At 39.9% G+C, this 12,627-nt stretch overlaps 1 protein-coding gene across 1 annotated transcript in view; it reads left to right on the top strand.

Annotated features, from left to right (window-relative positions):
* The first annotated feature begins 464 nt into the window (after positions 1 to 464).
* Positions 465 to 12,627, top strand: part of strc1 (stereocilin 1) — a 32,828-nt gene continuing 20,665 nt past the window's right edge. The window contains exons 1-5 of the mRNA XM_047363429.1: positions 465 to 486; positions 2,694 to 3,386; positions 3,464 to 3,488; positions 5,923 to 7,261; positions 10,212 to 11,060. Of these exons, the coding sequence (XP_047219385.1) occupies positions 465 to 486; positions 2,694 to 3,386; positions 3,464 to 3,488; positions 5,923 to 7,261; positions 10,212 to 11,060 (2,928 nt within the window). The remainder of the gene's footprint in view (positions 487 to 2,693; positions 3,387 to 3,463; positions 3,489 to 5,922; positions 7,262 to 10,211; positions 11,061 to 12,627) is intronic.

Raw genomic sequence — 12,627 nt, 5'->3', positions numbered from 1 at the left:
GGTTGCTACCATAATTTTCTTTTTGCTGTGGCTGTTGCACATTAGGTAGGATTTTATCCTGCTTACTCTGCTCTTCGAACAATAAGAGTTAATTAACATCATAGAGAATCTTAATTATTGTCTGAAACTACGATAAGTAGGAAGACGTCATCTGTTCACAATGTGTACTTAGTAGATCAGCATTATAAGTTGTTTCTAACCTTGCATTGATGTAATTGTAGTCCTTTTAAAGAGAGGCCTAATTTATATATTTGAAAACGATCGATATAGTCTATAACTGGAGTTTATAGTTTACTGATTTATGACTGCCGTTCATGGATGAATCCATAACTTTCAGATTTGATAAGTTATAACCCTTTTTAGCGTTCCAAAGAGTAAGAATCTTTGGCGCTTCCAATCAAGGTCAGAATTATAGCTTGGAAAGCCTGGGATTTTCTGATCAGCCTTGACGTTGAATTACCAAGATGGCTGTTGTGTGTTTGGAAGGTAGAGGAGGTTTTAGTGATATATTATGCAACTAAAATGATACGCTGAGCAAGGAGAGGCTTAAAGTAAGTCTGGAGGAGCTACAGAGATCCACAGCTCAGATGGGAGAACCTGTTGAAAGGACAACCAGACTTGCAGAGAAGTGTTTTTAACCAAAGCACATTCCTGTGATAGAAGGGCCTAGTCAAAGTCCAGATCAAAAGCTGATTGAGAATCTATGGCAAACGTTCTCAGTACAATGTTCACAGATGCTTTCCATCCAATCTGACTTCACATGAGCTGTATTGCAAAAAGGACAGACAAATTTCCGTCTGTCAATGTGCAAAGATGGAGAAATACCCCAAAACTCTCGCAGCTGTAAATGCAGTGAAATTGTTCTACAAATTAATTCTAGACACTGAAAATAAATGTATGGAACACTTCTGTATATTACTCTGTGTTGATGAATAAGATAAAATACCAGCGTCGTACACTGAGGGTTGCAATTGTGATTTGACAAACTGTAGAAAGGTATGAATACTTAATTAAGCATCATTTAAGTCTCAGAGTTTTAAACAAACACAAATAGACCTGCTGCTTGCTAATATTTGTTTCCATCACTTTCTCTGACAATAAACATCTTCCCGGTCCAAGCGGCAGCTTGTAAATGGAGGTTACAGCCCCCTGATCAAAGAATTGGCAGCAGCTGTCAGATAACTCCTCCAGCAGTCAGTCTGGTGTCTTCTGACTACTCTAGGAGTCGAGTTTCAGATGGACCTAATCAACACACACTGTTAATTATGCAACATCGACTGATGTGCTTGTTGTCAAAATCCCTCCTGTGTTTCGCAGCCCTCATTTCGCACCTCCTTTTACCCGTTACATGTCTCCTCAATTACGCCCCAATCAGATCAGGTGGAGCCGGAGGTGAGGAATCTGCTGTTTCTCAGAGCACACAGCCACATAGTAGGGATCGTCTGATAGATGGGCATCAAACACTCAGGAGAGCTGAATGCATGTTTCTGTGAAGCCTAAATTTAAAGGCTCATTCAATATGAAACCTTTTCTTTGTCTACGTTTGCCTCAGCTGAATGTTTTCTCTGTAATAACAGGATAACTAGTATTTTTTTAATTTATTATTTTATTCAGCTGGAGTTTATTGCCGGCTTTAATCTGAGGACGGTTAAAATGTGGTCTTCACCAACTATTCATATGGTTTGCATCTTATTTGGTAAGTTGGCTATTTGAAACAATTATTCCTTTTTTCACTCGAAAAAAATATTTAGTGAGAATAAAGAGAGTATTTCCATACACAGTGCTGTGCAAAACTCTTGATTCCTAGCTATTTGGTTTTCCAATATCAGGGGCATGTGAAGAAACTGTAAAACTAAATACTTAAATTTTTATGTTTGTAAATAGAAAACAAAATTAGTCAAAGTCCATATTACCATTTTTTATTGGGTTTCTGACAATATAAGGGAAATTTGGAGGGTAAAGTTTGTTTTAAACACACTATAGAGAGGGGTCTTTAGGTAAAAATTGCAGCAATGTGAAAAACACATTTTATTGTGCATGACCATTAATGTATTCTGATAAATATTCAAATGATATTCAGAAACAAAAGCAAAGATGTCATTTTTTATCCAGTCTCTCTCTCCCCTAACTCTTAAACACCTAATCAGGTGATTTGTACAAAAATTTTGGAAATATAAAAAACTGTATTTTTTCAATATTATGTTTGAAAAATGTACCCAAATAATTATATTTGGAATCTCTTATTCAAGAGTGCCCTATAGGCTAAGACAGACAACTGCTCACAACACCAGTTTACAGGACATATATGTGAAAAATAAAAATGGAATAAAAACAATACCAAAGAGTATGTAAAAATAGCTGTTGTAAAATGCTGGATAAAAGTCATCCAACTTTGCTCATTGACTGCAGTTATTGCCTTTTAATGTTATTGTGACTGAATATCCTTTTAATAAAATATATTTTTTTTCTAATATGTATTACCACTCAGTATAAGCACCTTATTGCAATAAAACTATGAAGTTGCAATTAAAAAAATATAGAAAAATATAAGCCGTTTAAAACGTTTGCACAGTGCTGAGTTTTGGACATTATTTCACACCATTCTTAGCTCAAATAGACTTTGAAACTATTTTTGTGTATACATTTTGTTATATCATGTTTCTGAGGAACTCATTTGTTATTTATTTAAACAGGGATCATAAGTGAGGTCAAACTGGTGTGTTCAGAACCCAGATTAGTTGCAACACAAAGCAATGGGATCCCCTCTGAGGACAGCAACTTACAGGAGGACATTCAAAATGTTATTGATAAAATCCACTCCCTCTCTGCTGGGAACATGCGCGGTTTTGCTGTCCCTCCCACAGAGGAGCCCCTCAACCTGAATATGTATTTTAGCATCCTGAGCAACCTCCACAGCCTTTTTCAGCCACTGATGAGAGAGGGATTCTTTGATGACCTGCCCAAAATACTCGTTTGCCTTCTCTTAGAGAGGCAGGACTGTGGACTAGAGGCAGAGCTAGCAAAGACGGTGTCTCTGGAGATGGGGCAGCCGCTGCTGATGTTTTTCTCCTCAATCAAATCTCAGACATGCACTCCAATGACCACTGACGAAGAGGCGAGCAGCTTCTTTGGGACCTACCTGAAGATTGAGAGCATGGTGACGGCAGCGTTTAATGGTTTTCAGCAGATGTTCATTAATATGCTGTCAAACCTGAGTCTGTCTGAAGATTTGACAAATGTTCTGCGTAGTCTTCTGGATTCAGTCTCAGCAAATGTGTTGCGCTTCATAGTAATGCTGGTTCAGATACCAATGGACTATGTCAGAATAGCTTTAGAGTTTGGAATCCAGGTCCCATCCCTGGCTGAACAAGACACCTGCATGCAAGGTAAAATATGACTTTATATGATTAGAATATGGAGGCTTTTCTGTATCTGCATTCATTTATGTTCTTGTTTTTTGCAGGAGATCTCAAGCAGCTTATTATGTGGTGAGTCATTAGCTTTTCACCTCTGCTAACAAAATAGTACCTGAAAAAACAAGATTGTTTTTTAAAGCGGTCCTGTTTAGTTGCAAATTCAAATATATAAGGCCATCCAACAAAAACTAATGATTTTGAATTCCTGTTTTTGATTATTAAAGATGCTCAAAACAGGCTTTCTTTGTTACTGGGATTCCCTCTATGTTTTCAGTCACCAAATCTAGATCTACAGACTGTGAAAGAAATAACAATCATGATTAGGGTACAACCTTTCCGTCATATAGCGAGTGCAAAAAGACTGTAAGACTGAGAATAACCACATTATTCCAAAGACAGTAGGAAGTTTGCGACACCGGCTGCAACAAAACCTGTCAACCCCTCATGATTTGTCGCTCATCTCGATATAACATGGCATCTGCAGTTGATACTTGGACATCATTTTTACCTGTGTTGTTCCTGTTTCTTCAGGTGAGATGTGAAGGTGTATTATGTTTAGGATGGCCAGATGACTGCCAAAAATGTTAAGCAGAGATTTTTGTTTGTGACCAGCCCAACATTTTTCCTAAGTGAGCTCAAAGTGGACCAGTATGTAAAAACACTCAAAGAACCTGCTTCTAGCTCTTGCTTTGCTTTGTAAAGCAAAAACCACACAATAATAATACTTTATTCTTTACAGACACCACAACACTGAATACGCAAAGAATATTCTATATAACATATTTCCAATGCACACTTACTGACCAAAACGATTCAGTAGTGGTGGCAATACAAGGCAAGCATTCTAGCATCACACAGCTGCAATAGCATCTGACAGTGAAAACAGTGAGCAAAGGTCACCAGGAAAGCTCACAGACAGATTAGACAGAACCAACAGGACAGGGTGTATAGTGGGTATGCATTAGACCAGAGGGTTGTAGTCTTCAACTGCTTGGCATGAGGGGCGTACAGATATCACAGTGACCTGATTTTGGATTGTCTTCTGTGTCTCGTTTCACTATCAGATACATGATAAAACTATTGCCCCACCCATGATGCCAAAAGTTATGCTTTCTGGTGCCTGTTTTCAATGTGCCTCCTCTTTGCTAACTGAATCATGTACACTAAAAAAACCAAATCCTGTGTAAGATTTAGTGGCTGCAAAGTCAATTTTTTGTGTAGTTAAAAAAGCAATTGCTGTCTGTGTGACGTAAGAAAAGACAACTCCCCTCAATCATAAATTTACAGTTAAGGCCAAAATTATTCATAGCCCTGGAAGTTTTAGGTTTAAATAATATTTTATTTTTACCAACATGTTTCTTCTGACTGGAAGTAATATTAAGGTTTTTCGAGTGGCCCGGTCAGAGTTCTGGCTCGAGTCTGACAGAAACTGTGGAAGGAGCTAAAAGTTTGGGTGATGGCATAAGGCCTTGCAACTTCGAGGACTTAGAGCTCATCATCAAAGAACAATTGTCAAATTAATAATAGAAAAATGAAAAAAAAATAAAAATAAAAATTGATCAGCAAATATAAAAAAAATAACTGGTGTAATTTCAATAAAGATTTTTCCATTTATTTTCCATTTTCAGAAGGTTTTTTTTCCATATGCCATTTTTTATGAAATGTAAATAACAGAGAAATTCAGTCTTTTAAGAGTGATACACCCCTTTACAATTTTCAACTATATTTTGGGATCTGTTTGTCTCATTTCCTATCAGACAGAAATCCTGGTTGAATGAAAATGATTTTAAATCTGAATCTGCTCAGGGTATGAATAATTTTGGGCTTATTTGTAGTGTCTCGAAATCACAAAATTAAATCACAAAATTACTAGGTTAGTAATGAATTAATTACCTTGTCTTGGTAATTCTCAAAAGGACTGCCCTTGTCTAATACAATGAAGTAAAAATATATAAAAACATTGACTGAAAGCCTCAAATCATTGAATTCTTACACTGTGAAAAATAGGAGTACATTTCTGCCCCCTGAGGTACATTCTGGACTTATGGATCGCCTTAGGGCTAATAACGAAGGTACATATTTGTACTTTGTGATGGCCGGAAAGGTACATTCATGTTCTCAAGTATTACAATAGCAGTACCTTTGAGGGTATCGCCCCAGTGACAAGCCTTTGTATCCTTAAAGGTGAAAGAATTAGGTACTTTTTTCCAGCAGTGTACATCAAAATAACAACAGGAAAATTGTCTTTTCTGATACCCTTTTGAATCAGCTTAGCCAAGCTTTAAGCAGTACAACACTACACTTGGTGCAGCTTTCATTAAATCTGTACCTTCGGGCGCTACCCATTTTTGGAGGCTTCAGTCCTCTACATACCTGTCTACATAGCTCCACTTCCTGCCTGCCTACTTTTGAAAAAATAATGCAAATAAAGCCACTAGTGCTGCTGCTGCAAAAAAAGTCTGTACCTTCAAGCAGCAAAATTAATAATAAATTGGTGTTTTTTCAGGGGACTGAAGCACAACGTGAGTTGGTCTCTTGGCGTTCCACTCGTTGACATCCTCCTAGAAACCTTCCTGCCCTCAGACCAGTCAATGTACTCTTATTCAGGACCAGAATGCCAGAGTCCCTCCAGCGTGCTCTTCCAGGGCAGCTCATCACAGTCAAACAATCACACCTATGTCAGCTACAAGATCTCGTGTGATCATCGCAACCTGGCCGCTCTCAATGACACGATGTGTGCTGACATCCTCATGGGTTTAGGAGATGAGTCTTCTCTGCCTTTGTTAACCTTTTGCCAGGCTCTGAGCTCACTAAGCAGCAGCCAGATGGAGCATGTGTGGAGCAACATGTGTTATATTTTTCAGGCGCTGATGTCTCCACTGGCCACCAAGTTGTCTGACTGTGTTGATGGTGACATCCAGCCTTCTGCTATCTCCAGCCCTCTGAACAATTCTAAGCCAGTCTCTGCATCCGCTCTACGTCTCCGACAGCTTGGCTGCAACTACAGCAGCTGGGTGATCAGCACTCCAGATGCTGCTCTTGTGTCTTTCTGCAGTAATAATGAGCGTATGGAGTTTGTGAGGCAGGTCTGTAACAATGCTTCGGTGATGAAGAAGCTGCTCTCAGATCAGATATACATCTGGCTGTACGCATTCTGTGCCAACTCCTCAGCTGATGCTGCGTACATGGTGAGTCAGTTCTGTGTGTACGAGCAGTGGATCGACCAGCCTGCTCTTCAAGTGGACTCTGCCCTGCTGCAGTTCTGCATTAGCCTTGATGCTCCAAGATTGACCAATCTCATCTGCATGCACACTGGATTCTTGATGCTTCTGATCTCCAACCCTGACAACTGGAAGCTGATGCCCAACTGCACAAACTCACCTCCTCCACCACCATTCCCTGACCCTGGTTTACAACTGGATTCTTGTCAGTACATGGAGTGGCATGATGTGATGCAGATTACTACAGATATTTTATCAAAGTGCATCCTCATTGATCAGAGCAGATTCACAAGAGAGGTTTGTGCAAACCAAACGTTTCTAAACAACCTTCTGCAAAATAAGAACAATGCATGGCTCGAGGCCCACTGCCAAGCCTCTCTGTTTCTTTTACCTCCCGGGCCAACGCAGTCCTTCGACCTGGCAGGATGGTGCGACTACCAGACATGGGGGGAGAGGCAGGTGGACGATTCAGTCGTCGGCCTCTGCTGGCAGACCGATCAGGCTGCCTTTCAGAAGAATGTGTGCTGCAAGGCAGCTGTGTTTGAAAAACTGTTGGAAAACCCTCAGAACAAATGGCTCACATCAGTCTGCACTGACATGGAGCAAATACCTGTGACACCACAGGTAGGTACCTTACAAGCATGACACTGTTTAAGTGGTTAGAAAAAAAATAACAGTTGCGAGAAAATCATAATTTGCTTCAAGGGTGTAAAGATGTGCAATACAGTTAAGGGTGTATAAAGTTATGTTTTACTCCTAAATGGGAAGATGAAAACTTGCTGTGGGGTTGTGATGAGCAGTTGGTTTCCTACCAGTGGTATATAGCTGTCTGAAGGAACTCACCTTATAGAAACAGAGATAAATTATCCTAGGCCTACATCTGATCGTAGGAGGGCCAATCTCAAAAACTATTTCTGCTTTCTAAAATAACAGCTCTAAACTCTAGAACCTTATATAAATTAGCAATAAATTATACAAAAAATTAACATTTTTTAATCAGATTATTATATTGAGCCAGTTAAACTTCTGGAATATTGATATGGTCAATTCAGTAGTAGAGGGGATTGTTAATCAGGGTCCGCTGTTTTGGTCTTAATTGGTACACCAATGAGAGGACCCCAAAAACAGGAATTGTTTTGCAGGTGGAGGCAACGGACAATTTCTCCCTCCTCATTTTCTCTGACTGACTTCAGTAGTTATGCATCTGACCAGGGTCAGTGTCACTACTGGTAGCATGAGGCAATACCTGCACCCTACAGAGGTTGCACAGACAGTCCAACTCCACCAGGATGGCACATCAATAAGTGCTTTTGCCCGAAGGTTTGCTGTGTCTCCCAGCCCAGTTTCAAGAGCATGGAGATTCCAGGAGACAGATAGTTACTCTAGGAGAGCTGGACAGGACTGTTTGAGATCCTCAACCCCTCAGCAGGATCTGTATTTGCTACTTTGTGCAGGGAGGAACAGGATTAATACTGCCAGAGTCCTACAAAGTGACCTCCAGCGGGCCACTGACATGAATATCAGTGGAAAATGAAACAGACTTCATGAGGGTGGCCTCAGGGCCCGTCTTCCTCTAGTAGGCCCTGTGTTCAATCACCACGGAGCTTGACTGTGAACATCAGAATTGGCAGGTTCAGCACTGACACCCTGTTCTTTTTGACAGATGAGATCAGGTTCTCTCTGTGCTCAGATGTGAAAAGGTCTGGAGAAGCTGCGTTGAATTGTTTAGCATGATCGGTTTGGTGCCCGGTTGATCTGGGTAGGCATATTCATGGAGGGATGCACAGACCTGTACTGGATGACACCCTGATTGCCATTAGGTATCGGGATAAAATTAGAACCATTGTTTGACACTTTGCTGGTGCAGTGGGTCCTGGGTTCCTCCTGATGCATGATGTGGCAAGAGTATGCAGGCAGTTCCTTGAAGATAATGAAATTGATACTACTGACTGGCCTCCATACTCCCCTGACCTAAATCTAAGAGTCGATACTCCAGGACACCATCCGTTGTCAGGCATGCATACAAGCATGTGGGGGCCATTAAAGCTACTAAAGACCATTTTGAGTTGCTGCAATGACATTGCGGCAAGTTGGACTAGCCTCCTACATCGGTTTTTCAGTTTAAAATTATTTTACTTTATATGGAGCCCTCTCTGTGGGTTGATAACTTTCATTTTCATCATATAATGTGGCTTCTTTACCCATCTTAACACATTACCCATTCCATATCAGTATGGATATCCAAGATGATTTTTTTTTTTTATAAAATCATGTTAGTTGTCTGGCAAAGAAAATCATGATTTTTATAAAATCCCGCTGCAGTGTTTTCAAAGTGTTCCTTTATCATTTTTTTTAGCGGCGTATTTTATGACCTATCAATGCACAACCCTTTTGTATTAGAAAGTTATTATTGAAAACTGCAGTTATTGACAATAAAGATCATGTTGGTCCACAGTCCATTATCAATAGTGTTTAATGTGAAATACATTTTACAAATCAGACATATTCAGGCAGAGTGATTATTTGAAAGAAAAATAAAGCAGTGTAGAAGTGAACAAAATAGTATTTGTTTTAAAAAGCTGCCTGACACAATGTAGATAAAAATAAATGTAAGTAAATGCAAAAGTGACAACAGAACAAACCTTTTTTAAACTTTTGTTTTAGTGAACCAGTATGAATTTTTGAGAATAGAGTTGTTTTAAAATCAAGGGAATACTTTTTGATTGCTCCCGACTCTGACAAGCTAGTTTTTACTGGTCAAACCCAAGTTCCAGTTTCCTCAATGGGTTAACCTGCAGATTCTGATTATAGCCAGTACCACTTCCTTCCCAGCACTAAAACACATTCAGTCCAGACCAGACCCGTTCAATCCAATCCAAAAATACAAATTCAATTTTGTAAATTATCAATGAAATGGAATGAACATCGGTCATAACAGATAGAAATGGGGGGTAGGTTCCTTGTAAGGGGTTGAAGTTTTGAATCCAACAGAAAGTGAAGAAATTACAATTTATTCATCAATGTATCTGTCCCTCATCTTTATCTGATTGTATTAAGCTGAGAACAAAGAACATCAAGGGACCTGCTGTTTTGGATGTGTTGTATGAATAGAAGAAAAATCCGATTCTTCAGATTGTGGTGGAAAAATTAGCTGATTACAATCATTTTCTAATTGCTTGGTGTATCTTTACCGATTATAGTATTTTGATAAGGGCTTAGCATTTTAAATGGCCCTGTGAGATAAATAGGAGCTTTTACTCTGAATTTTAAAAAATATACTACAAACTGTATGTTAAATGAACTGACATTAAATGAGCTAGTTTTATTGTGTCAAGTGAAATTTGTTTTTACCATTAAAAAAAAACGATTTTAACCAGAGCAGATATAACATATCACTTGTGTTGATAGATCACTGGACTGGGGTACTTTTACCACTGAAATGACTGTAAATGCACCAAATAAACTAAAGACTTTAGTATAATATTAAAAGAAGCACTCAATAAAGAAAAAAGAAACTCAAGATGCTTGTTTCGTTATGCTTTACAGGCTTTGTAATATGATGTTTGTGATTTAGCTGTGCAGGTATGCTGACTGGACCCTTCCAATGATCGTGGACATGACTGAGCTTGCTCTGTGTGCTGAGGTTGACTCACAGAACTTCACCTCCAAAGTCTGTGCTAATGATATCGTCCTCCATAACCTGCTTGCCAATCAGGACAACGCCTGGCTGGTACAGTACTGTGCCAATCATTCGAGCTCCGTGATCCCTCCTGTTGGAGGCGGAGGACAGACCATCCTAAATGAATTCAAGGTCGCTGAGCAGTGTCTGTACTCCAGCTGGGTCAAATTTCTTCCAAATGCAACGCTCCTGGCTCAGTGCTGGGAGAAGGACCAAGTCAATTTCGTCTCATCTATCTGCCCTAACGCTGGCCTCCTCTTGATTCTGTCCCGGGAGCCATCGTCAGCTTGGGTGAGCAGGATGTGTATAACCTTTACTAACTACACCACCACCACCACCACCACCACCACCACCAACAACAACAACAACAATAGCACCACTACAGACCCCAATGTTTGTGCATCACAAACTCTGATCAAGCAGTTCAGCTTGATTTGCCCACAATACTTCATCCCAGGCTGTCAGCCTTGTCCCAGTCAGAACATGGTCCTGCAGATGATGGTGCGTTGCTGGATGGAGAGCCTGAGCTCCAGGATGGAGGGATTGCTGACTACACATGTCACTGAAGTGCTGAATCGGGTGGTCGCTACATCTGTGGTGATCCTGCTGGCTGTGGAGGACTCAGTGGGACCTATTTGGCAAGTCGAGAACACCATAAGACAAAGTGTCCTCACGTCTGTAGTCGACTATTTAAAGAGAGAAACCAACCAGGACAGAAGGAGGGTGTTACTACAGTGCTTTGGGGTAGGTAGTACATTTTCAGAGCTCTCAAGTTTACTGAAAGCTCAGAGTTAGATTATGACTGCTGGTGTTGGAGGAACTACAGATTATAGACGTTTTTCCCGCAGCTGCTCCTCTACCTCACTCTGTTCTTCCAACTGTTTTATTAAGACAAATGTCAAATTTTACATCTACTTTGCTACAAATACAAATAATGATAACTGGCTAATCTAATTAAGGACACATTTAGCCAAATAAATAAACTTATGCATTGGACCCAAAATGCAGAAGCTTTTGAAATTATTATGGCTTCAGTATAACAAAAATCGATTACTTTATGGAAATGTAAAGCATCACAGATTCTGATAGCTGTTACAGGAATGTGGGACCTATGTGGAACTTATTTGTGAGGGTTACCAACAGAAATCAAGCGTATTAATGTTGAAAATGTTTTGTTTTTTTTCAGAACAGAAATATTTTTAAGTTACAAAATGTAACCTTTTGCATTTCAGGGGACATTCAATTGTCAGTGTTCAAATTATACTTTTAATACTCTAGATAGTTCTGTACTCTACTCTTAGTTCTTAGTTCTGACCACTAAGATCAAATATCCAGTATGATCACATTTTGATAAAACAAAGGACCAATATTTTAGGCAAATAACCATGTTTTTATTAACTAACTACATCTATCAGTATAAACATACTAAAGTTATTACTTAATATATGGATCTTTGTGTATTATTTACAGGGGTTGGACAATGAAACTGAAACACCTGCCATTTTAGTGTGGGAGGTTTCATGGCTAAATTGGACCAGCCTGGTAGCCAGTCTTCATTGATTGCACATTGCACCAGTAAGAGCAGAGTGTGAAGGTTCAATTAGCAGGGTAAGAGCACAGTTTTGCTCAAAATATTGAAATGCACACAACATTATGGGTGACATACCAGAGTTCAAAAGAGGACAAATTGTTGGTGCACGTCTTGCTGGCGCATCTGTGACCAAGACAGCAAGTCTTTGTGATGTATCAAGAGCCACGGTATCCAGGGTAATGTCAGCATACCACCAAGAAGGACGAACCACATCCAACAGGATTAACTGTGGATGCAAGAGGAAGCTGTCTGAAAGGGATGTTCGGGTGCTAACCTGGATTGTATCCAAAAAATATAAAACCATGGCTGCCCAAATCACGGCAGAATTAAATGTGCACCTCAACTCTCCTGTTTCCACCAGAACTGTCCGTCAGGAGCTCCACAGGGTCAATATACACGGCCGGGCTGCTATAGCCAAACCTTTGGTCACGCATGCCAATGCCAAACGTTGGTCTCAATGGTGCAAGGAGCACAAATCTTGGGCTGTGGACAATGTGAAACATGTATTGTTCTCTGATGAGTCCACCTTTACTGTTTTCCCCACATCCGGGAGAGTTACGGATGCATAGTCACCAGATCTAAATATTATTGAGCCACTTTGGGGTGTTTTGGAGGAGCGAGTCAGGAAACGTTTTCCTCCACCAGTATCACGTAGTGACCTGGCCACTATCCTGCAAGAAGAATGGCTGAAAATACCTCTGACCACTGTGCAGGACTTGT

This window comes from Girardinichthys multiradiatus, chromosome 4 (assembly GCF_021462225.1).
Source record: "Girardinichthys multiradiatus isolate DD_20200921_A chromosome 4, DD_fGirMul_XY1, whole genome shotgun sequence".
NCBI classification, from domain to species: domain Eukaryota; kingdom Metazoa; phylum Chordata; class Actinopteri; order Cyprinodontiformes; family Goodeidae; genus Girardinichthys; species Girardinichthys multiradiatus.
This window is presented reverse-complemented; position numbering and strand designations above follow the sequence as displayed.